Below are 27,196 nucleotides of genomic sequence, written 5' to 3'. Positions count from 1 at the left end.
TTGACCCCATCAATCTGGCTATCTGGTGACACAAGAGGATGACAATGTGGAGTGCAAGCAGAGGAAGAATTACATGGTGAGTCAGGAAGCAGAGAATGATCTGGCAGGTTGTTGGCTTTTATAGCTAGCTATTTCATGAAACCAACCTTTCTTAGGCATATTCCCATGACCTAAGAACTTCTCACAAGGTTCATCTCCTGAACATTGTATGTGGATTAAGTCTCCACCCTCTTAGTACCATCAACTGATGACTAGAGTTTAAAGTCTATCATGAGTTCAGAAGCTATATCCTCAAACACAGTACTAGATGTAAGAAAAAGAAAATTCTGCTTTCATCATTTACATGTACACACTGACCACATCAAAGATGAAACTGGAAAACATATACATATCTAGATAGACAGATACAGCTAGACAAAGGCATAGGTATAAATACAGATATAGGCATAAGTATAGATAAATGTAGACATAAATATATCTGATACCAAAGAGATATTAGTATTTCTTAATTGCTGTAGAATATTCAAAAGTGGTTTGGCCATAAATTCTGCAGTTTTAGATATTTTGGTTTAGAGGAAGATATCAGGTAAGGGCATAAAAGGAGGACAGGAATGTCACTAGATTTAAAAAGAAAAAGATTAAGGAAATTGGAGTCTATCATGGCAGATATGGCTTTACAAGTTTCTTGGAATAACACAAGAGCACATGTGAGGATACAGTGTGAAGGTGACAGTCTATGAACTGTCAGCTCTCTGCTGTGGCCCAGGAGTGCAGTGGAGGATGGCCCAAGTGCTTGGACCCTGCACCCTATGGGAGACCAAGATAAACACCTGGCTCCTGGCTTCGGATCAGCGCGGTGCACCGGCCACAGTGCGCTAGCCATGGCGGCCATTGGAGGGTGAACCAACGGAAAAGGAAGACCTTTCTCTCTCTCTCACTGTCCACTCTGCCTGTCAAAAAAAAAAAAAAAAAAAGAAAAAAAGAAAGTTTACTGAAAATATGTCTTTGTGGGGCCAGCACCTTGGCCTGAAGCGTCGGCATCCCATATGGGTGCTGGTTCAAGACCCGGCTGCTCCACATTCCATCCAGCTCTCTGCTATGGCCTGAGATAGCAGTGGAAGATGGACTAAGTCCTTGGGCCCCTGCACCTACATGGGAGACCGGGAGGAAGCTCCTCGCTCCTGGCTTTGGATCAGCACAGTTCCTGCTATTGCAGCCAACTGGGGAGTGAACCACTGGATGGAAGACCTCTCTCCCTCTCTCTGCCTCTCCTCTCTCTGCGTATCTCTGACTTTCAAGTAAAATAAAATTTAAAAATCTTTAAAAATATATATCTTTGTTAAAATTGAGAATTAAGAATGGGAATAAGAGAGAGAGGAGGAAGAAGGGTGGGAATATGGGCAGGAGGGAGGGTAGTGTGGGAAGTATCACTATGTTCCTAAATCTGTATACATGAAATACATGAAATTTGTATACCTTAAATAAAATGTAAAAAAATAAAAATAAAAAGGTACAATTACTTTGCAAAAAAATAAAATGTTGGCAATCCCTTCAAAAGTAACATATATGCCTACCCTCCTACCTTATGACTATACAATTCCACTCCTTGAAATTGAAATAAAAAATTAAACATACATCCCAAAAAAGACTTAACACAAGAATATGACATATAAACTCATAATAGCATCAAATTGGAAATAACAGCTCTACATAAATAGGAAAAAAGACTGATATTTTATGGCATATCCAATGCAATGAAATGACAGTCATGGTAAACAAAAAACAACTACTGATGAATATAACAAGATGAATCACTCAAAGTGCCAAGAAAATAAGGATATAAAAGGGGCAGGCATTGTGGCATGGCAGGTAAACTTACCGCCTGCAATGCCAGCATCCCATTTAGGCTCCCTGCTAATGCACTGGGAAAGCAGCAGAAGATGGTCCAAGTGCTTGGGCTTCTGCACTCACGTGAGAGACCCACAAGAAGCTCCTGGCCCCTGGCTTTGGTCTGGCCCAGCCCTGGTCATTGCAGCCATTTGGGGAGCAAACCAGTTTATGGAAAACCTCTCTCTCTCTCTCTAACTCTGCCTTTCAAATAAATAAGATAAATCTTAACAAAAAGAAGATAGACAAAAAAGAGTATATGCTGTGATTCACTTATTTAGTTGTAAGACAAGTAAAACTAATTTGTAGAGACAGAAATCAGAACATTAGTTTCTCATGAAAGGCAAACAATAGAACTTAATTCACTTGAAGAGTTTAAAAGGAAATGTCTGAGTTTAAGGAAATGCTGTACACATTATTCATGTATGTATATTTGTCAAAACTCAGCAAATTATACACTCATGAGCTTTATGAAGTTTTTAGTCAGCAGAGAGAAAAATCATAAGATTTGGCTAAAGGACACTAATGACATTCAAAAATTATCTACAACAGAATAGGAGAGGCTAAAGAGACTACACAGAGGATTAAGCAGGAAGCAAGGGCAATAGATAAAGGGTACTTTAGGAAGGAGTTGAGGGAGAGGAGAGTAGATCAGTGGTAATAAAGAGGCTAAAAGAAGGGAAATCAAATTTTTCAGTAATGTAGGGAGCAAAGTCATTTGCAGAGAATACAGAGGGTCAAAGCAAGACAACTGAGAATTGAAAGGGAGTGAAAATGTGTGAGTAGGTCCAGGAAAAAAGGAAGAGGAATCAACCAGGCTACAATCATAATTGTAATCAATTCTACTCTGGATTACTATATTATATGAGTGCCTTTCCTTCTCTTTTCTATTTTTGTTGTTGTTATTTCAAGGCACTAATTTGAGTTCAGAGTCTATTGTAAATGTGTTCATTATTCATTTGGGTGAGTAGAGAGGAGAAGAGACACACAAGTATCTGGCACTGTTCTGGTTTCCAGAGAGTGGAGAGAACCAGTTTTTGAAAGAAAAACTGCTTGCCCTTCTCTTTATTCTATCTCCTCCCTAGTGAGCTGATGAACAACCTCACAGGACAACTTCACTGATTCGTGAAATTCAAGAAACAATGCAGACTGTTGGCCTAGTCCCTTCCTCTTTCCTTCTCTGTCTCTTACAGAGATCCTGCCCCCAAGATGCCCAACTTCTCCTTCTCTTTCTGGAATTGCACAGCTCTGTCCATGACAGTCATTTAGTGGTAAAACTCTCACCAGTCTAGGCTTGACTACAAAGTCATGAATAACTACTCTGTAGTTTAAGCAAGTCACAATCAAAACTCCTCTCTCCCACTCCTGAGTTGTGAACAAACTGAAAAGTAGGATTCAGCAAAAAGGAGATCAAACATCAGCATAAAGCTGACATAACCACTCAGTCTCCCTTCGAGCCCTCCCCTAAATTAAACAAATCACCCTGTCAGTCACAGCCCTTCTGGCTCAGGCTGCTGCTTACTTCTTGACAGGGCGAGAAGAGCCATTGTGTGTTCAATGCTGTTCCCAACTTCACTGGTAAATCACTCTTTTTCCCTGGAAAGGAGTGAAGGGGGGAGACAGATACAATCTAGAATAAAAATAACAATCAGTGATAATAAATGCTCACATCCAGTTGAGCATTTACTCAGTCCTAAAAGCCTGTTATATTCCAAGCTCAACCTTAAACACATTTTCTAGATTAGCTTACTTGAAATTCAAAACAACCCTATGAAGTAGGTAGTATCACCATTTTTACTTATGCAGATGGAGACACTAATATATAAGCAGGTTGAAAGGAGAAAAAAAAAAACTTGCCCAGAGTCAGAAAATGGAATTCTGCTTGGGGAGATAACCCCCATTTTATATTCGATATCTTGGTCACAGCCAGAATACAGACAAACCAAAATTAGCTATAAAACAACATGAACCTATAGCAGTCCTACTTTTTTCAGTGAATAGTTCCATTCACATTTCTAATATAGCACCTTCATTTTTACGATTCCTCTAATATTGTACTTTGTACTCCAAACAAATGTAAATTTATTAAGTTATGAAATCATAAAATTTTATAACAGTAAGACTTTAAGTTCATTTACTCAAAATTCTTCCTTTAGAGATGAGAAAGTTGAGGTATAGGGCAGTTAAATTACCTGTCCAAGGTCAATAAGGCCTATTGCACAGAAATATGGTACAAACCTAACTCACCAGATTATTCAAGGTGTCCTTTTTTTGTTACACCATTATCACTAAGCAAATCAAGTGATAAGGTGAACAAGTTAAAACCAAGAAAATAACTACTACTATAAATACTTCCTTTCTATGGAAATTAGGTCAATTCTATTTTTTTTCTAGTTCATTTGACTTACAATACTACTTTTCCTGTAAAAATCTATTTGGGAAGGAGAATACTTTGGCTAAAGGAACAGATAAGTGAATGAGGATAGACTTTAGGTGCTGCAGAAAGCCTTGTGTTGAGGACTGTTCATAGATTTGTATCCTCCTATAAAACTCGGGATGTTCTTACTTTATAACACATCTGTTTCTGCTCAACAAGCAATAAAGAGAGCCTCCAGAGTAAACCAGAGTGAGGTTCTCGCTCCATCTGTCAGAGAAAAAGCCCAAGAGGGTGTTTTGCCTGCAGAAGAACAAGGCCCTCAGCTGGCTCCAGACAGGCATCGTAATGGCAGCTTGTCTGTGCAGATGTGCTGGAGACAGGAAAAATAGCATTTTGTTGTTAATGATAGTAAAATGTGGGGGATATTTTTATGAAAATGACATCTAGTTTTAAATCCTTTGCTTTTATATTACCTTTTCTATCAAGCTCAAAATGGTTTACAACAATCATGTGAAATAAAATTTAATGTCCCTAATTCTGGAGCTAGGTAAGCTCCAAGAACCCTAGAGTTGGAAAACCAATAACACCATCAGCTTTAGGACTTAAGGCTTCAAACCCCCACTTTTACACTTAGACTACCAAGCCCTGCTGTTTCTCATTTCTCTGAAGTGTTTAAGGGATCATCTGCTTAAAATTAGTGGTTTGCCTCAGTCCTTCATATCCCTCTGTGCTATGTATAAACATACAGGGAACTGTGGCAAGGTATAATGCTTTCAGATGACCAGGGCAGGGGCCAGAGGCAGGGGCAGGGGGGGTAGTGGGTGGAGAGGCATGGGTCTCACCAAGTCTCACTATCAACAAAATTACCTGCTGATTTCTTCAGGAAGCCATGTCAGCTGGTTGTTGTTCAGGTTAAGCAGGATCAAATTTTGTAAGCCATCTGTTAGAAAATAATTATAGTCACTCCAGCCATCTGTTAGAAACTAATTTTTAGTGATTTTTCTATACACCTTTATTTTCCTTATGGTTTCGTGTCTTGGCCAAAACTCTTTTGGTTGCTGGCAATAGATAAGCTCTTAAACTAGCTAAAGCAAAAAGGGAGAATTTATCATGAAGTTACAAATCTCAGTCACAGAGAATGAGGACAGAGGGCACAATCAGGCTCACCACAAACTAGGACCAGAAACTAAGCAGCACTCAGAACTGGGACTAATGTACTCTCTAGGCATCCCTTTAAAGTGTCTCTAAACTTCACATTTACTTCACATTCTCTTCTACACCCTCACTTCCCTCCAGTCTTTCTCTTTTGAACAGATTTGCTCCATTTTTCTATTTATTCATAGCCATCCTACAACTCTTGAGTTTGAATGTTCACAGACAGGATAAGCAGAGTCCTCAAACTCAAACACATATAAGAATCAAAAAGGTACCTATGCCTTGTCAAATAGGGACACCATCGCTCAGCCAGCTCCTGGCAATATGGGAATGTGATTACAGCATTGCTTAATCTTTCTTTCATAAAAGATCCTATAAAACAAGAAAAAAAAAAAAAAAACCAGAGATCCTGACCTTTAAATGAACTCTCCTACTTGAAAATCTGGGCATCTAATTCAAAGTTTTAAAAAGGTTGACAAAATAGAACCAATTTTGTGAAGCAGATTCAATCCATGGGCCATTGGTTTACAATCTCAGCCTCATGCCATATGATGATCTCAAACCAATTAAACAGCTTGAGACTCTATCATAATCCCTTAGACAGAAAGTATAGGACTGACTCAGCTTGAAACCTATGTCTAGTCTGTGGGGAGCAACCCGGACTAGACTGAGTTACTGGAATTAAGACTTATTCTATGCATCTGCTCTCCCACAATATGGCGCTGGGAGAGGAGAAAACAGCTTCTACGCAGCTGCCTCTTGCCAACCTGAGTGATGACCTCCAGGAGCTGAACCTGCTCCTGATTGGAGGAGAGCAGTGTACTCGGCGTGTGGGCAGCCGAGTTGGGATTGGCAGAGGAGGACTATAAAGGAGGAGAGAGACGGCATGCACCAGGAACATCTATGGGGAACATCTAAGGGGAACATCTAGCTGAAGGAACACCCGTGCAGCCCCCCAGAGAGCCGGCCGGCGGTGTGCCGCTCCCCTGCGGAAGTGGGGAATGTGGCCAGGGGGAACTGCCCTTCCACGGAGGTGGAAGGGATAGTAGCCAACCCGGGAAGAACCAGCAGCAAACCCGGGGAGGGCCGAGCAGACGAAAGAACAGCGCAGGGTCTTGTGTCGTTCCCCCACGAAGACTGGGAGCGACATAATGGTGCCGTGACTCGGATATGAAGCCTAGGCAGGGTTTAGTGTCGTTCCTCCATGAAGAGGGGGAGCGACATAGTCCTCTTCAGTCTGGTCAAAAGAACAGGGTCATATAACACAAAAAGGTATCCAGACCCATGCTAGATAGCACTCAACTTCTTGCCTCCAAACCACAGCCTTGGAAAACCAGGACTTGACACAGGACGTAAATTATGTCAGTCACATGGGACTTCCAAAACACAACAACGAAAAATCAAGAAATATAGAACTTAAAGACATCCAAGAGCACTATGGGGTTGGTGTTATGGTGCAGCTGGTTAGGCCACCACTTAGGACTCCCACATCCCATGTCAGAGTGCTAGTTGGAATCTTGACTACTCTGATTCCAGTCCAGCTTCCTGCTATTGTACACCCTGGGAGGTAGCAGATGGTCTTTCTCTCTCTTTCTCGCTCTCTTTCTCTCTCTCTCTCTTACTCCCTCCCTCCTTCCCTCCAGCTATCTTTCTGTATCACTGTACCTTTCAAATAAATACATTTGACTATATATATATGATTTATGTACATACATATATCATATGTATACATATATATATATATATACAGTAAAGTAGCTTACATGAATTAACAAACTACAAAAATCAACTTGGTCACTTTGCCTACTTAAGCCCACTATATTAAATGAGAAGAATGTCACACTAAATGAAGAAATACAAAGAAAAAAGTTCCACTTATTGAATCTCATATATTTTCTTTAAACTTCTCCCCAAATAGATTTTTCCCAATAAATTTTTGTTGTTGCTTTTTTCAATTTTTATTTATTTTACTTATTTGTGCTCCTAGAAGAATTTTTAAAATTTATTTTAAGATTTAACAATTTTTAACATGTTGTCATATTCACTTCATAAGTAGAAACACTATATAAATACACATATATATTATTTTCCTTAAAAATAGAGATATTACTATCACATAATATGAGACTCATGACAGTGATCATCAAGTGAGGAAAGAAGGGTATATTGTTATGTAGATAGTATAATTCAAAGAAGATAGCATTTATAACTATCTATATACCAAATAGTATTTGAATTTAGTATCTTCATCAGAAATTTTAACTTAAGATCTGAGACAACAAAAATGAAAAGAGGGGCCGGCACTGTGGTGTAGTGGGGAAAGCCACTGCCTGCAGTTCCGGCATCCCATATGGGCGCTGGTTCGAGTCTCGGCTGCTCCACTTCTGATCAAGCTCTCTGCTAGGGCCTTGCAAAGCAATGGAAGATGGTCCAAGTCCATGAGCCCCTGAACCTATGTGGAAGACCTGGAAAAAGCTCCTGGCTTCAGATTGGCCCAGCTCCAGCTGTTGCAGTCACCTGGGGAGTGCACCATCAGATGAAAGACCTCTCTCGCTCTCTCTGCCTCTGCCTCTCTGTAACTCTCCATTTCAAATAAATAAATAAATCTTTTTTAAAAAAATGAAAAGAGCAAGGAAGAACTCTCTTCTATGACTAACTTACCACATGCTCCAGATGCAAATCTACAAATCCTGTTTCCAAATAAATGGAGTTTCTTTAGGGATGTAAGGTATTTCATCTCTTCTGGAACTTCTTCTAAAAGGTTGTTCCCCAAATTTAGTGCTGTCAACTGAAAACATATAGAGATTTAATGGACTCATACATTAGATAACTTCAAATAAGCAAAAGAAATAATGTAAGCCCATTTGTTCAGATTTATGTAACCTAATTTCAAGACAATAATGTTGATTGAATTGCTTAAATCATTAAATTGCATTATAAACCTTCCAACTGTGTTTAAAAACATAATTAGTGATATATTCATAACTCATTTAAGCAACCAAAGAGTATCCTAACATTGTGACCCATAGAATCAACCCATTAAAGATTCAGCAAAGGGTCTCATTTCCTAAAATCTGAAACAGAGCCAAAGATTCGAGATCCTTCTAACTTACTATTCCCAAATGAGCTATTTCATTTAGGCCAACAAGGCTGCTCCATAACAAGGATTTGGCTGGAGGAATTGGTCTTTAATTTAGATGTTACCATGTGATCACAAACTTTACGAAGTCAGCTACTAAAATGCTATAGAGTTAAGAGGATCTGCACTATATGTATCTGTCCTACTATTGATGGATTGGTCAGACACAGGAAGAACAACACAAAAGAATGAAAAGATTCCTCCTTGATACCCTACAATAAACCAATGATTTAGAGTTTTTCCCTAAAACATGGTAATTTTCTTGGATATAGAATTTATTTGTACCTTCCAAAGTAATAATTTACCATTTGGATTTAATTACCAAGTCTATCCCTTAGAATTTTAATATTAAAGATAAAATAAAAGGAATCATAGCATTTTAAAAAATAATGAATTTACATAAGACAAAAAATTTTAAGAAGAAAGTTCAGGGCCGGCGCCGTGGCTCACTTGCTTAATCCTCTGCCTGCGGCGCCAGCATCCCATATGGGTGTCGGGTTCTAGTCCCAGTTGCTCCTCCTCTACTCCAGCTCTCTGCTGTGGCTGGGGAGGGCAGTGGAGGATGGCCCAAGTACTTGGGCCCCTGCACCCGCATGGGAGACCAGGAGGACGCACCTGGCTCCTGGCTTCTGATCGGTGCAGCGCCGGCCATGGTGGCCATTTGGGGAGTGAACCAATGGAAGGAAGAACTTTCTCTCTCTCTCTCTCTCTCTCTCTCTCTCTCACTGTCTATAACTCTACCTTTCAAATAAAAAAAAATGTTCAAGTAATTTACAATTTATATTTAAATGTGACCTAGCACATTTGGCATGGATCCATGTCAATTATTTAAATTAATACAGAGAAGTACCTGTAGATAATTACATGAAATTTTTTATTCAATGATAAAGGTTTAACTTCCATATGTAGTTTTGTCTGATAATTACCACACATTTAGGGGGCCTGTGCTGTGGAGCAGTAGGTTAATCCTCCACCTGTGGCATCGGCATACCTTGTGGGCGCTGGTTCTAGTCCCAGCTGCTCCCCTTCCAATCCAGCTCTCTGCTGTGGCCTGGGAGGGCAGTGGAGGATGGCCCAGGTACTTGGGCCCCTGCACCTGTGTCGGGGACAAGGAGGAACCTCCTGGTTCCTGTCTTCGGATTGGTGTAGCTCCAGCTATTGCGGCCATTTGGGGAGTGAACCAAAGGAGGGAGGACCTTTCTCTCTGTCTCTTCCTCTCACTGTCTGTAGCTTTACCTCTCAAATAAATAAATAAATAAAATCTTTAAAAACACATACACATTTAGGTAGTTATTTGGATGCAAAGACTGTTACTGTATTAGTTTCCTAATATTGGTGTAATGAACTGCAATGAACTTCATGGCTTAAAACAACACAAAAATATTAAAGTTCTTGAGGCCAGAAATCAGAATTGGATCTCAGAGACATACAACCAGTGGTGGTAGCAAGGTGTTCATTTCTGAGAACTCTTAAAAGAACTGTAAGAGAGAGGGCTATCAATGACTACTTGAAATTTCGTTTCTATAAAGAAGTAGATTTCATTCTTTTCCCTAAAGTTTAGTGAAAAAATTCTTAGTAGTCAACCAGTATAGAGAACCTAACAAAATCTGTGAGCACAGATGAGATATGCAAGAGTATCAGGCATCAAAAAAGGTCCAAGATTTTATCCAATGTGCAAGCTAACAAGTTAATCTGCCAGTTTCATAAATGCTGATAGAGACTGTTTCTGAGAACTTCAGGAAAGAGACAAAGCACAATTACTTTGAACAACCGAAGTGCCAGCATATCACTATTTTTGCATTAGAAATGCAAAAGAAATGATACCAGGATTACAGTGAGCTGTGTTACAGAAAAGAAACCATGTGCATAGGGACCCTGATTCTTTTTTAATGGGCAGTAAATGATTCACCTTTGCTCCAAATGGAGACACTTATTTTCAAGGCTGTCTGCTATTTAAATACCCTTGAAAAGTTAATCCAGAACAAAGGCAGCCTATGCTTCTACTTACAAGACATTTGGAAGAAAAAAAGAGGGTGCAATTTATATTTTAAAATTAGGTAGGTAAAAGTAAACAAGAAATAGAGCTTGTGATTTCTCACATTATCAATATCTTTCCCTACATTTCTGAGGACACATATTGTATAGTGTTCATTTTGCATGTTATGACGTAAGTTGTCAACTATGAACTAGAGATAATTTTGTCATTGTCTACACAATATCTAAAGGAATGGACAAGATATATAAGGATAGCATCATAATTTGATTCCATGGCATATCAAAGAGAAGGCACAGGATATTATCAATCTTGACTATAATGTGAGGTGGCTTTTTATTTTATTTCATGTTTGTAAGGTTTTTGTGATGACTAAAATATAAACAAATGAAGAAAATACATTCTGAACCACCCATATTCTGAGAATATAATCATCTCTAAGAAAGTAGCTGGAAGGTCACCTATTGATTTAAACACTCTGAAAAATATGCATTTCATGCCTACCATGGGCATGAAGTAAGACACATGAGTAAGACACATGACATCTTTACCCTGAATTTGCTTACACAGTAATAGTAAAAGAGTGGTAACACAATAAATGGCTGAACAATTAATAATAAAAAATAACAAACCATATTAAGATGATTTTCAATCATCTAATTGAAAGAGGAGAGAGTGATTGATCGGGACAATCTTAGACATTGATAGAGACATGAGTTGACACTAAGGAAGAAGAAATGACTAAAATAGGCCAGAGCTGAGGCTTACTTGGTTAATCCTCCGCCTGCGGCACCAGCACACCAGGTTCTGGTCCTGGTTGGGGAGCTGGATTCTGTCCCGGTTGCCCCTCTTCCAGGCCAGCTCTCTGCTGTGGCCCGGGAAGGCAGTGGAGGATGCCCCAAGTTCTTGGGCCCTGCACCCACATTGAAGACCAGAAGAAAGCACCTGGCTCCTGGCTTCGGATCGGCACAGCGCGCCAGCCATAGCAGCCATTTGGGAAGTGAACCAATGGAAGGAAGACTTTTATCTCTGTCTCTCTTTCTCACTGTCTACCTCTGCCTGTCAAAAAAGAAAATGACTAAAATAAAGATCTCAAAGTAAGAATGTTCTTGGTGTGGCTGGGGAGGCAAAAGATGCAACTGATGCAGCTGAGCACAGTGGGTAGAAGGAAGCCAACAAATATGACAATCAAAAGGGTTATCTGGGTCAGATGTATGTATGGTTTTGTAAAGCAAAGAAAGACAGTGGAGAGAGATGGATAGGTTTTGGAGTTGCTTTCAATGTAAAGCAAAAAGAATGTGAGATGTAGGAGAAACAGAAGAATCATGGATGGCATCTATCTTTGAAGTCTGAGCATATGTGCACATGTGATGGGCAAAACTAGTTCAATGGCAGTTTTTGGAAGAGGAACAAGGAATTAAGAGTTTTTCTTTAAAAAATTTATACAAAGAGAAGATATTTCATGTATTTCATATATACAATTTTAATTCCATATGATACTTCCCACCCTACTGCCCTCCTTCCCTCATCCTTCTTTTTTTTTTTCTTTTAATGTTTGTAATAGCACACTTTCAATTTACTTTATAGTTATGGCTTAATCCTCCACTAAATAAAGAATTCAATAAGTAGAAAGTGGAAAAACCATTGTTATGCAGGAGTATAAACAAAGGCAATAAACAACAACCAAACCCCACAATGTCAATTTCACTCAGATACATTTTTTGTACTCTATGAGCTACTACGAATCAAACATATGATATTTGTCTTTTTGGGTCTGACTTGTTTCATTAAGCATAATGGTCTATAGTTTCAGACCTAACCTATATGTATCACTAATTCAATTATGTTTATTATCAGTCTGTTGCAGATACATGAAAAAATGCTCAGGATCACTAGCCATCGGGAAAATGCCAATCAAAACCACAACAAGGTTTCACCTCACCCCAGTTAGAATGGCTCTTATACAGAAATCAACAAATGACAAATGCTGGTGAGGATGATGGGGAAAAAGGTACCCTAATCCACTACTGGTGGGAATGTAAACTAGTACAGCCATTGTGGAAGACAGTATGGAGATACCTCAGACAGCTGAAGATATATCTACCATATGATCCAGCAATTCCATTCCTGGGAGTTTATCCAAGGGAAATGAAAGTTCCTGTATCCCATTTATTGCAGTTCAATTCACAATAGCTAAGATATGTAATCAACCCAGATGTCCATCAACAGATGACTGTATAAAGAAATTATCACTCACACACACACACACACACACACACACACACTATCAATTACTACTCAGCTATCAAAAAGAATGAAATCCTATCTTTTGTAACAAAATGGTTACAACTAAAAACCATTATACCTTATGAAATAAGCCAATCCCAAAAAGACAATGACCATATACTGGGGCCGGCGATGTGGCTCACTTGGTTAATCCTCCACCTGCAGCGCCGGCATCCCATATGGGTGCCGGTTCTAGTCCCAGCTGCTCCTCTTCTGGTCTAGCTCTCTGCTGTGGCCTGGGAAGGCAGTAGAAGCTGGCCCAAATGCTTGGGCCCCTGTATCCACATAGGAGACCAGCAAGAAGCACCTGCTCCTGGCTTCTGATTAGTGCAGCTCTGGCCAGAGCAGCCATTTGGGGAGTGAACCAACTGAAGGAAGACCTTTCTCTCTGTCTCTTTCTCTCACTGTCTATAACTCTACTGTCAATAAAAATCTTTTTTTTAAAAAAAATACCATATGTTTTCCCTGATCTGTGGTAACTAATAAAGTACCAAAAATGTAATGTATAGACGTGAAATTGACATTTTGAGATTTAATGACTGTTTACAGTCTTCATCTGTACTGTTGGGGAACAGTGGTTTTTTTCTTCTTAGTATTTGTTGAACTCCCTACTTAGTGTAGGGTTAATCTTTTAAGTATAAAGTAAAGTGAAAATAGATCATTGTAAAAATTAAGAGAGGAAGGAGGATAAAGGATGGGACTGTGGGCAGGAGGGAGGGTAGAGTGGGAAGTATCACTATGTTCCTAAATCTATATATATGAAATACATGAAATTTTTATACCATAAATAATTTTTTTCTTGATCTGAAAAAAAATAATAAGTCTCTTCCATCCTACTATTATTTTGAATGCTAGAGGTACCACTCTGAACGTAAGATCTCTATCTTATATTTTAGGGAGTTAGACAAGAAATAAGCCAACAAATAATTTAACTGTTTAGTGTGAAGTTCTAGATAAGAAGGAAAGAAAGCAGGATAATGGGCTAGAAAACAACTCAGGCTATACTGGATAGTTAGGGAAGATCTCTCTGAGGAGGTGACATTTGAGGTGAAAGATGTGAGGTTCCGGCTGGCGCCGCGGCTCACTAGGCTAATCCTCCGCCTAGCGGCGCCGGCACACCGGGTTCTAGTCCCGGTCGGGGCGCCGGATTCTGTCCCGGTTGCCCCTCTTCCAGGCCAGCTCTCTGCTGTGGCCAGGGAGTGCAGTGGAGGATGGCCCAAGTGCTTGGACCCTGCACCCCATGGGAGACCAGGAGAAGCACCTGGCTCCTGCCATCGCATCAGCGCAGTGCGCCGGCCACGGCGGCCATTGGAGGGTGAACCAGCGGCAAAGGACGACCTTTCTCTCTGTCTCTCTCTCTCACTGTCCACTCTGCCTGTCAAAAATAAATAAATAAAAAAGAATTAAAAAAAAAAAAAGATGTGAGGTTCCTTGACAAAGTTGTTCCAAATGGTATTTTACTAAACGAAGGGTTTCAGAAATAGTAGCCATCCAGAAAGAACATACTCAGTGGGTGGTTAGTAACAATCTATGGTTATGAGTAATTCCTAAAGGAAGGTTTTAGTCACAGAGAGCTACTTCATAAGTGTGAAAGCTTGGATGGCTTTAATAATTATGTATAGATCCAAGTTCTGTTGATGTTCAGAGAGAGGAACTTTTCTGTCCTCTGTAAACTAGTATGTTGCCTTAGATCAAAAGACACAATCACCCCAACTGATTTGTTATGAACCCATGATCCAGGAATTAAAGCATCTTACAATTAGGAGCAAATTTCTAATAAGCTAATGACATAAAGTTTAGGTGAGTATTGTATGCCTTCCTTATGAACACACCCAGGGACAGGTAGCTCTATTATCTTGTTGGAGAGATATTTAGCATCTAACTATTTGTGTATATCTATCATCTTGCTCGATCTATCTATATCATCTATCATTAGTCTATATCTTTTAGGCTTAGACTCTTCCCAATTCTTCCCACAGCAATCATAAACATTTTTTAAATAAAAAGTTGTCCATTTTTCTTTCTCTCATGTGCTCATCTTTTAAATCTTCAAAGATTAATATCATATTCCCTCTAAAATTACCCCATTTTTCCTTAAGCATTTTCCTCAAGATATAATTCCAGGCCTCTGACCATCCTTGCCACTCTCTAATTTTTGTGAATATTTCTCTCTGAAAATGGAATGCCTAGGGTGAGACAGGAAATGAGTCTCATAGCACAGATGCTGATGGGACCACTGGGTTTCCCTCGGGCCAATGACTGCGCTTTCATGAACGCAGCATAACATGGCATGCACTCTTTCAGCAACAGGGCATGTTGGTGGTACATAATTAATTTTGTCTGTGGCCAACAAAACCCCTCAGTTAGCTGTCAAGCAGATAACCCACATCCTGAGCTTGTGCAACTGAATTCTTTTCTCAACCTAAATGCAGGAATTTACATTTAGCTTTGTAAAAAAATGTATCTTATTGGTTTTGGCTCCAGTGCATCACTCCAAATCAATGCCCCTAAACAAAGCAGATCTGTTTTTCGCATTCCCATTTTGTTTAACACACTTACTGTTCTAATAATACTATGGTGGCCAAGCTTTGAAGTCACCTAGAACTTCCTTCTTTTACACTCCCTAAATTCAATAAGTCACTAAGTCCTATCTCAAAGTTCCTTTTAGGTTCATCTTCTTCAGCTCTGGCTCATAATAATCATATTAGTACTATACTCGTTAGTGCTTGCCCATAGCGTTACACAGCAGAACACAAAGAATGGGCTGTGTTATCATTTAAATTCCCTTTATTCAATCCTACTAAACTGTATTAGTTGCCTAAATGAATCAGTCCATGTAAAATTTCCCTACCTCATACATCCTCAATGTTTTCAATTTCTTAGTAGCCTTTTTAATTCCTTGTTACAATAGTCTGTGTCTTCTCTTCTTAAATTTTATTTTATTTGTTTGATTGAATTGACCCACTCATACCACCAAGCTATAAGCTATCTGTGGCCTGCCTTGAAAAGTTGTCTGCATTTCTTCTTACAAATTGGACACAAGGTAAACATCTCAGTATCCACTGAAACCTTTGGGTTTCAGTGTATAGGTTCAATGTATAGTCTTTGCATGAATGAGAAAGAAAAGAACACAAAATTTGAGAAGGAAAACTACTTATCAATTTATTTTGACAATACTAATGGCTAACATATAAATGGAATTTAATATGTACCATACACCATGCCGGTACTCTTGAGCATTGCCTAATGTGGACCTCACAATACGCCTGATTTTACAGAAATGAATCTGAAATGTAGACCATGATCTATGGTATAGTAACAGCTTCATTCTATGGTCTACACTCCTAACTTCTTTTTAAAAAAATTTTTTTTAATTATTTATTTTTTTAAGGAATACAAATTTCATATGTACAACTTTGGAATATAGCTATTCTTTAATTAAAAAAATACTTCAAATAATGCAGAAAAATATAAAGAAGAGTTCAAAAGCATATATAGATGTAACAATGTTTAGCATTTTTGCTTCATATGTAAATATTCTACATATGTACATATAAACACTATTTTTCATGAAAACAGAGCTGGCTATATTAATATTACATAATGTGATTAAAAACAAAAATTATAAAGTGAGAAAAAAGGCTATATTATTATATAAGTGGTATTAGTGAAGACAACATTTATAAATAAATATATAACATATTATATGGTGCCCACATATCTTAATAATCTATTTATGTATACTACATATATGAACTGCTATATATGAGAGAAACATGCGGTATTTGTCTTTCTCTATCCAGCTTATTTCACTTAACATAATGATCTCCAGTTCCATCCATTTTGTTGATATCAGAAGTTATAATTTCATTTCATTTTATGGCTGAGTAATATTCCATTAGGTACATGTACCACATTTTCTTAATCTATTCATCTATTGATGGACATCTAAGTTGATTCAATATCTTTGCAACTGTGAATAGCACTGCAATAAATATGGGACACACTCCTAACTTTTAAGCTACACTTCAGTAATACTCAACCCTATTATTTAAATATCATATACACACAATACACATATGCACATGCACACACATGATGTGCACACACATACACAATGGAATTCTCATTTTAAATATTCTTGTTCTTTTTGTATGCTCATTGTTTACTCATATTACACAGTGAGCAAACATAGGTTTTGGAGACTTCCTGTTATACAATGTCCTAGCTATGTGATCTCAGGTAAGTCATTCAAATTGTGAAATCTCCACATATTTTTTTAAAATGGGGATACTAGCATCTACTTATAAAACTATTTTAAAGATTAGAGACAGTTTAATAAGGTACCTAGCAAGTATAAGATATTATTAAATGCTTCCTATAATCCAAGAAGATAATGTGGGAGAAAATGTTAGACACACATAGTGCTAAATGCAGTAGGCATTATATATTTATTGCCTACTGCATTTAGCATTTAGCTAAATTATATATATATATATATATATACACACACACATAATATAACTTCTAACTCATTTGTTCAAGTATATCTACAGTCATGACGACTTTTTAAAATCAAGTATTCAGGGACCAGCACTGTGGCATGTAACCTGCAGTGTCAAAATTCCATATGGATGCCAGTTCAAGTCCTGGCTGCTCTACTTCTGATCCAGCTCTCTGCTGTGGCCTGGGAAAGCAACAAAGGATGGCCCAAGTCCTTGGGCTCCTGTACCCAAGGGAAGAAGCTCCTGGCTTCATATCGGCTCAACTCCAGCCATCTGGGGAGTAAACCAGTGGATGGAAGACCTCGCTCTCTCTTTCTCTGTAACTATGCCTTTCAAATAAATAAATAAATAAATTTTAAAACAAAATAAAATGAAGTATTCAGCATTAAATTTCATAGATTAAAAAGCATATTAACTTATAAACATATTCATTCCACAATTCAAAGTGAAGAGCAGTTGGCTTAACTCAAAGAGTGGTGCTGATACCCAGTGGGATCAGAAGGATCCCCCTGTGCAGGGACAGCCATGAGCACAGGGATTTGAAGAAGACCTGCTGGGAATGCCACAGAGCAACTCTGCATTCTGTCTTGTTCTGCCCTCAGAACTCTCTGACCAGAGTTTGGAGGGCACAGTTACTTACAGAGATCTTATTTCCCTTCTTATTTAGTATTGCTGTTGGAAAATAACATGGTGTGACAAATTCCCACAAAGAATATAGCTGATAGAAACTAAGGGACTGATATGTCTTATGCCTGCAGTGGCCAGGGGGCTGAAGCCAAGAACTGGGAACTCAGTTCAAGTCTCCCATGGAGGCAACAGGGACCCAGCCACTTGAGCCATCACCAGTGCCTCTCAGGGTCCACAACAGTAGGAAGCTGAAATCAAGAGCATGAACTAGGGACTGAACACAGGCACTCCAGTGTGGGATGTGAGCATCCTAACCAGCGGCTTAACTACTAAGCCAAATGCTCATCCCAGTGTTTTCCCTTTCATCACACAAGCTCTTCACCTCTTTGGTTAAGTTTATTTCTAGGTATTTTATTCCGTTTTGTGGTTATTGAGAATGGAATTATTTGGTTAGTTTTCTTTCCAGATAGTTTTTGTCAATTGCCTCACATCACTCAGCTGACAAGTGAAAGGGCTGGGTCTCTTCTAGATGCCATCCTGCTAAGTAGAGGAAGAAGCTGAAGTGTCAATAGGGATGCAGGAGGCTTAAGCAGACACAAAGGAGAAATCATCAAAAGAGCTTGGAGAGAAGGAACTCATTAGGTTCGCCTAGTTATACCATAAAGCAGGATAAGGAATCCCTGTTTTGATAGTTTGGTTTAGAAAATAAAAGGTTTTACCTACTTGATGGAAGACAAAGGGCTTTCCAGGGAATAAGATAGGAAAAGGAAAAGCCTGATGTTGACAAACAATATAAATGACATCAGATGCATCCTGTTCTGCTAGGATTAGAGTGAGACACAGGTGGAAATGCTCATGGAGGTAGAAATAGTCTTTTCACACCATCATCTCTCTCGTATTCCTTTGCACAGTTCTTTCCTTATGATCACCTTCTTTGAATTCTCTGACTAGAGATTCACACCACAATAAAGATCTCCTTCCCTGCACTTTTCACAATTGCAATTTTCATTTACTTATATGGCTGATTACCTCTCCCTCCTAAATCAGAGATAAGGGATAGACAAATGTTTTGTTCCTGTTTGTGTTGCTATCAAATAGCAGAATGCCTAGTTGCTGCAAGCAGAAAAAACTAGTTGTCTAACTCATAAAAAGGAAGGAAGCAAGCAAGCAAGCTATCTAGCTGGCTGGTTAGCTGACTGATTTGGGGTCATCATAGATAGTAAATGTGGAAAAAGGAGAGGCTAGGGACACAGTAGCACATTTATAAACTATATAAGTCTGCTTAAAGTTGGCCTTATTTACTGTCAGTTGTTTGTGGTCAAGTACAAAACTCTGAAAGACCATATCTTTGCCCTGGGCAGCCACACATATGAGCAGCTTAAGGGGAACATTGCCACACTGTTACTGAACTTTGTCATGCCTGTCAACAACATTGCAAACAACTGGAAATCATAACTATTGGTTTCCTTGAGGAATTTAAAACTATGGCTGCCTTACCTTTAAGTAACTTTCAATGATTCCCTAAGCATGATAATACCATATTAGTTAAGCCTGGCTTGGAAAAATGCTTCCATTCTATTTTCACTCAAGATGACATTAAGTAGCCCTCTTGTTGCCAGGAACTAGGGAGAGGACAGGATGTTTGCCCTCAAAATTTATAAGGTGCTTCTTTGAAAATTGTTGATATCTCAGCACTTCAATAGTCACCATAAATACATTCATCATAAATTATAGAATATTAACTCACATTTTCTTGTCATTAGAAGTGAATGAAATTTCCCATAGAGTCACTAATCAAATTAAGCAAGGAAGAAAAGATATGATCTGTATTTTCTGAGGAAACAACTCATACTTTTTTTTTTTTTTTTTTTTTTTTTTTTTGACAGGCAGAGTGGACAGTGAGAGAGAGAGACAGAGAGAAAGGTCTTCCTTTGCCGTTGGTTCACCCTCCAATGGCCGCCGCTGCAGCCGGCGCACCGCGCTGATCCGATGGCAGGAGCCAGGAGCCAGGTGCTTTTCCTGGTCTCCCATGGGGTGCAGGGCCCAAGCACCTGGGCCATCCTCCACTGCACTCCCTGGCCACAGCAGAGGGCTGGCCTGGAAGAGGGGCAACCGGGACAGAATCCGGCGCCCCGACCGGGACTAGAACCCGGTGTGCCGGCGCCGCTAGGCGGAGGATTAGCCTATTGAGCCACGGCGCCGGCAACTCATACATTTTATCTGTTGTAAGTTATACCGTAATGGTAATACTAATGATAATAACAATTAAAATGTATTGAAAATTTCCTACATGTCACCCATGAAATTTTTTCTCCATTCATATTTAATTTAATCCCCAAACAGAAAAGCAGGAACCACATTTAATTCACACCTATGTCCTCAGAACCAGCACAAATGTAAGAAAATGAATGGCTAATATTTGCTAAAAGAATGGATATGCAAACAAATCAGAGATAGGGACAACCCATGTTCAAATCAGCCATCATTAGGAAATCTAGGTTTTTTTCTAACTATAATTTGAACACCATATCCTAGTAAATTTCATGTTACATACAAGTATATAGAATAATACAGCAAAGGAGCTAAAAGATACTTTGAAAGAGTCCTCATCCTATAGATATATTCACTCAGTGTGTGAATATATCTTGACATGTGACATAATCTCTTCTTATAAATTTTATTGACAATATGAGGGAAATAACTTCCTTGCAAGATTGGAGAAAATGAATGAGGAGCCCCAAGTACTATGCCCGGTTCTCAGAAGACAGTGCTGTTATTCTATGTGATACCATTTTGTGAGTATAGAAATTTAAAAGTAATATTTTGATTATGGGAACCTTAAAAAATATCCAGACTACCTTAATATTTTTAATTCTGTGAAAGATACGAGTAAAAATCAGTATATTGAGAGTTTCTTTGATGGCCAAAGAAAGCTCAGTCCAAAAGAGAAGCATGGTAGGGCAAAATGAAACAGAACAAAAGTTGGCCGGCGCCACGGCTCACTAGGCTAATCCTCCGCCTAGCGGCGCCGGCACACCGGGTTCTAGTCCCGGTTGGGGCACCGGATTCTGTCCCGGTGGCCCCTCTTCCAGGGCAGCCCTCTGCTGTGGCCAGGGAGTGCAGTAGAGGATGGCCCAGGTGCTTGGGCCTTGCACCCCATGGGAGACCAGGAAAAGCACCTGGCTCCTGGCTCCTGCCATCGGATCAGCGCGGTGCACCGGCCATTGGAGGGTGAACCAATGGCAAAGGAAGACCTTTCTCTCTGTCTCTCTCTCTCTCACTGTCCACTCTGCCTGTCAAAAAAAAAAAAAAAAAAAAAAAAAAAAAAGAACAAAAGTGGTAGGTTGATAATAATGTTAATCATTATTGATAAAAGCAGATAACACGTCAGTCCTGGGCACTGCTTTTAGTCCTATCTCCACACATTTAAATTTTCTGGAAATATTGTATAAATAATATAACATTTTGAGATTTGATGATTGTTTACAGCCCTTGTCTCTACTGTTGAGGAACAGCATTTTTTCTTCTTATTTTTGTTGAATTCTTTACTTAGTGGAGGATTAATCTTACAATTATAAAATAAAAGTATGTAATTGTAAAAATTAAAAGAAAGGATAATAAAGGGAGGAAGAGGGAAGGTGGGAGCCTGGGTGGGAGTGAGGGGAGAGTGGGAAGCATCACTATGTTCCTAAATCTGTATATAAGAAATACATGACATGTGCTCACCTTATATAAATAAAAAATTTTAAAAATATATAACAGGTGGCATTTTATACAAGATTTCTTTCACTCAACATGTTTTTTAAGGCTCATTCTTGTAGCATGTATCAGCGGTATGCTCATTTTTATTGCTGAAAAATATTTCCTGTACTATATTTCTTATTACTATAGTTTTTTTTATAAACAGACTAGACTTTGTTTATTCATTCATGAGTTGATGGAAATTTAGATTATTTCCAGGGTAGGAATATCATGTATAATGCTGTTATGAATAGTCACATACAAGTATTTGTGTCCACATGTTTTATTATTCTTCAATAGATACCTAAGACAAAAATTGCTGAAGTGTATGGTGAATTTATGTTTTGTTTTTTTTTTTTTTTTGAAGCTGATTTTCCATTTTGCATGCCCACCAGTAGTGTGCAAAGGTTTTAATTTTAAAACACACTCACCAGTACTTGGTAGAGACAATATTTTTATTAGAGTCATTCTAGTATGTTTATAGTAGTATCACATTGTGGTTATAATTTTCAGTTCCCTAATGAGTAACAATGTTATGAGTCTTTTCACACACTTATTAGCCATTCACAGATCTGTTTGGAGAAACATCAGTCCAAATCTGTTGTTATATCAGTTATCAATTGATCCATTTGGAGCACACTATCCCAAACTTAGTGATTTAGAACAATAATAAGTATTTCTAAGAGTCAAGAATCCAGTTGTGGGACCAGCAGTGTGACACAGCATGTTAAGCTATCTCTTGAAAATGCCAGCTTCCTATGTGAGTCTTGGGTTGCTCCATGCAGCTTACTGCTGTGCCTTGGAAAGTAGAAGATAGCTCAAGTACTTGGGCCCCTGACACCCACATGGGAGGCCAAGATGGAGTTGCAAGTTATAAAAGGCCACAGGACACTAGGCAGCACAGATAACTCATCAACATTTCAACAGAATGCCACAACATGCCCTGCCCCTTTTCCTTGCTCTTTCTCCTTTGCATTAATCAACATTATGCATCCTATTTTACTTAATTTTTTTTCTTATTCTCTGACTAGAATGTAAACTTTATGAAGGCAGGGATTTCCATGTGTTATGCTTACTGCTAAATCACCAGTCCCTACCTCCTGAGCCATAGACTATATTCAATACTTGTTTTTTGTGAATTGAATAAATGAAGGCAGAAATTGAGGCCAAGAAAGATTAAGGGCTTTATATTTATCCAGTAAGTAGTTAAACCAATTAAGTTATTCCAGAACTTTGAAACTCTTATCCAGGCTCCTTTCAACTCTCTAAGCTCTCTCTGACTCTCCACTTTCTCTCTCTCTCTCTCTCTCTTCATCTCTATCTCTTTCCTTCTCTGAAATCATCATTCACCCTTTCAATAGCAACCACAAGAATGAATTACCAGAATTTCTGAACTGTACAATAATGTATATCCATTATTTGAGGGTTTCTAGCACATTATAACTCACATTATAAAGGAGAAATGAGTTTTTTTAAATCTCACAATTTTGGAGACCTTATACAAAGAAAAGTGCTAGTTCACAAACAGCTAAACGGTATAATGCTTTTAATACAAATCTGAATTATAAAGTATTTTAAAGACCACAAAAAACATAGTTTCAACCAGCTGAATCTTAGAGGGCGGGAGGGAGTGAAGTATCATTATATTCTTAAAACTCTCTATTTGAAATATATGAAATCTGTTCCCTTTATATAAACAAAAAAATTGCTTAGCCCTATCCCTATTGAAGGAAACTAAGTTTGTGCAAACAGAAACCAAACTTTAGAGTTACCCCTAAATTGTAGAAGAATAAAAAGAAAGCAACAAGAGAAGCTATAAGAACAACACAAGTAACAAAAATGATAAAGGTAGTGATAACCAGACTTGGTATTCTTTTTACTGAAGAAGCATTTTTTAAATCTGAACTTTTTTTTTTTAATCAAAGCAACTACTAATCAAACATGAGAGGAGAACACAGACATTTTCAGATATGCAAAGAGTCAAAAAATATTTGTACGGGCCGGCGTTGTGGCTTTAATGTCCCAGCCTGCAGTGCCAGCATCCCATATGGACGCCGGTTCAAGTCCCAGCTGCTCCTCTTCCAATCCAGCTCTCTGCTATGAACTAAGAAAGCAGAAGAAGATGGTCCAAATCCTTGGGCCCCTGCCACTGTGTGGGAGACCCAGAAGAAGCTCCTGGCTTCAGATCAGCTCAGCTCTGGCCGTTGCGGTCATTTGGGGAGTGAACCAGTGGAATGAAAGACCTCTCTCTCCCTGGCTCTACCTCTCTAACTCTGTCTTTCACATAAATAAAATAATTCTTTAAAATAATTTGCAATTAATTAATGTATCTGAAAGAGTTACAGAAAGAGAGACAGAGAGAGAGACAGAGAGGAAAAGACAGAGAAAGAGAGAGATCTTCCATCTACTGGTTCACTCTTCAAATGGCCAGGGCTGGGCCAGGCCGAAGCCAGAAGCCAGGAGCCTCTTCCAGGTCTCCTACGTGAGTGCGGGACCCAAGCACTTGGACCATTTCCACTGCTTTTTCGGGCACATCAGCAGGGCACTGGATTGAAAGTGAAGAAGCTGGGCTGCAAACGGGCTCTCATATATGATGCCGGCAGGAGGTGGCTTAACCCACTATGCCACAACACTGGCCCCAAGAATCAAAAAAATTTAACTACCACATACTCAAACTAGGATGGGTTGCTGGAGACTCATTCCTGAAAAAATAAGACGGTAAACCAAGAAAAAGAGATAGCGAAAATAGTGGGGGCAGTTCAGGAGAGCAGCAGAAGGATGCTGTGGGCTGACCGTATCCCATGAACCCAGAGCCAGCAGCGCACTGGGCCAGAACAGTGGCCCCTGAGGAAAGGCTCTTCGGGAGAAAGCACATCTGATAGACTAGGTAGTGTGACCGAATCTGAAACAAAATGAGACCATAACAAAGCAAGAGCACGAAGTAAAGCAGAGGGAATTAGAAACTCCGAAGGAACAAAAATGGTACCCAAAGAAAGAAACTACAGCTACACGAGATTGATTGACTCCATCTGAATTACATTTACTTATTATATTAAACAATATACATTTTAGAAGTTTAGAATTCACCAAGAGACAAAATAAAGTGATCATGGTTAGAACTGAATAGTGTGTAAATTCTATAAATTTTACAGAAGGGAGAAGGAAGAGGGAGAGCTTTACAGGGATTGCAGACTTGGATATTGTTGTTTTACCAAGTGAGAAGTAAAAGGAAATTGTGGGTGGTGAAGGAAGAAATAAAGGTGTAATAGTAAGTTTCTAAGATAACTATGGATAAATAAACATATAAATAGAACTGCATTTGGAAGATGAAGAGTAATGTCTAAAATCAAGGGAAAAATGATGAGTTAAAACTGATTATATATGGCGATCAGAGTTGGAGATGAGGGGAATTTGGACAGAGATCACATTTTAATATGAACTTGTTTTAGTAATTAATTTTCTTAGAAACAATTTGCAATATTACTTTAATGAAAATAAATTCAAGCAGTCGGGAAGAACTGTTTCATGGTTTGGTTCCAAATTCTTTTTCCTATAAACCCCTCCTTCCCATTACAAAAGCCCACGTCCTGTAGGCTTGTAACTACGAGTACTCTTTCTGAGGTCATTGCTGAAGGGAGAAATGCGTGGCTATCTGGCTATTTCCTTATTTCTTGTGAAAACCCGACCATGGATTACACATTGAAATTTCTTTTTAAATATAAAAGGAAATCAGGCAAAGTGACAGTAAAACAGAGATTTATTTTATTTGCTTATTTATTTTTTGTAACTCTGAACTCAAAATCAGTGAGCTACAATGACTTAGCTGCTTGAAGCTTCTTTCCCTGCTAATGAGCATTTAAAAGCAAACAAAAGGAAAAATCACAAAGTTAATAACCCTTGCCTTCTCTCAACCTCAAGATTTTCAGCAGCTGGAGTTTTACATTGTTAGGCAGAAAAGTTTAACCCAAGCATCTGGGATTCATTTACGTCAACTATTGCCCTCTAAGAAGGGCATTCTTCATTTAAAATATTAACCTGCTTTTAAAAGACTGTTTCAGAAGAAATGAACATCCCCTCCTTCCTATTCCCTGCCAACATGTCATTTCAAAGTTTTAGTCTGCTCTAGGAAATTGAAAAGGAACTCCCTTCCCACATCCTAAACTTTCTTCATTCCATATGCAAAGGCTTCAGGACAATCCCCAGGGAGAACAGCATCTCCCAGATTCTCAACCTACTTCCAGATGTGAGCCCCCAAGGTAGACAAACAGACCCCAGCTTCCAACCCCTTTCCAGATGACAGCCTCCAGAAAGATGAGCGCAGCAAGGACCTAATCCCCTGATCCCAGATGTGGGCCAAAGAGCACACAAATAAATTGAAACATCTCTCCCTACCACACGTAATTCCCTAGCGAGAAAGCCTTCTTCAGCTTTTCCAACAATGCTCTACATTAGATATCCAGAGAGCTTAGCCTCCAAAGAGCAAAGGTTTATTGTTCTCTCTCTCACTACTTTTATCAAGCTAACAAAATACACTGTTCCTCACCTGGGTTAAGGTGCTGATCTCTGGGCATACTTTTGGGATTCGGTTGTTCTGAAGGTTCAGAGTATTCAAGCCAGGCAGTTTTTCTAATGTTGAGGGCATCTTTGTCATCTTCTTCCCATTTAACGTAATGATCTTAGTGTTTTTGCCACCCTTTAATGCACTTATTAACAATCTCTCAGTCATGATCTTGGAAGAGAAAAGGAAAAAGAAGGTAAGAACTAGGAATTAGAGTTCTTTAGAGCCTCTAATTGCAGAATTAGTGTGTCATGGAAACAACATTCTAAGATCTGCCATGTTGAAAGTAGAACATTAGATGATATTCTATGTGGAAGGTACGCTGGAGAAACAACTGGTCCAGGTTGGGGGCAGGAAATGTAGAAGATAAGCCTGGGGCTTCTTATGCCAGAGGCATGGAAGTTATCAAAGACCAGTGTGTCCACATCAAAAGGACACAGAAGCCAATTTCTGGAAGCTCCCATTGAAGATCAGAAAAATAACCTCAAGTGGACTGAAACACAACAAAACATAGTAAAGTCTGTGTTTATAATCACACTTTTAAAACAAAAATTCATTAATGAAAGTAAGGGGTTACTAAGGTACTAAGGCTGAAAATTGATGAAGAAAAAATAAGCATTTATTATAACCTAACAGTTAAGGAAGTTTTCTTTTGTACAGCAATTAGTGTTAATAAATGAGGAAGAAAAAACTTGCTTTAGAAAAGTCACCATTTTTGCAAATTATGCTGAAATAAAAGATCTATGCAAAAATCATAATTGGATGCTAAAATTAGGTGAAAAGTTGATTAGGAACTTCATAAGGAAGGGATCAGAGCTTAACCCACCAGTCAATCTTGGCAGCATTAAAACTGAGACTATCACATTATAAGCCTTAAGATATGAAGCAATAAAAAATGTACACAACACCATCTGTGAAATGTTCTTGA

The 27,196-nt window shown here is 38.8% G+C and overlaps 1 protein-coding gene across 2 annotated transcripts in view; it reads right to left on the bottom strand.

Annotated features, from left to right (window-relative positions):
* Positions 1-26,442, bottom strand: part of LRRC69 (leucine rich repeat containing 69) — a 109,279-nt gene extending 82,837 nt beyond the window's left edge. The window contains exons 1-3 of one of the 2 annotated variants that reach the window (XM_017341434.4): positions 26,254-26,442; positions 8,081-8,207; positions 5,132-5,204 (exon numbers count right to left, since the gene is read on the bottom strand). In XM_017341434.4, coding sequence (XP_017196923.3) covers positions 5,132-5,204; positions 8,081-8,207; positions 26,254-26,436 — 383 coding nt within the window. In that variant the 5' untranslated portion in view covers positions 26,437-26,442. Of the gene's footprint in view, positions 1-5,131; positions 5,205-5,833; positions 5,967-8,080; positions 8,208-26,253 lie in introns of those variants that run through there. The other variant, XR_016235800.1, reaches the window with a different exon arrangement.
* Positions 26,443-27,196: the final 754 nt, after the last annotated feature.

The sequence above is a fragment of the Oryctolagus cuniculus genome, chromosome 6 (genome assembly GCF_051225735.1).
Source record: "Oryctolagus cuniculus isolate XC-2025 breed Fujian yellow rabbit chromosome 6, ASM5122573v1, whole genome shotgun sequence".
NCBI lineage: Eukaryota > Metazoa > Chordata > Mammalia > Lagomorpha > Leporidae > Oryctolagus > Oryctolagus cuniculus.
Note: the sequence above shows the minus strand (reverse complement) of the source record. Positions and strands in the feature narration are given on the sequence as shown.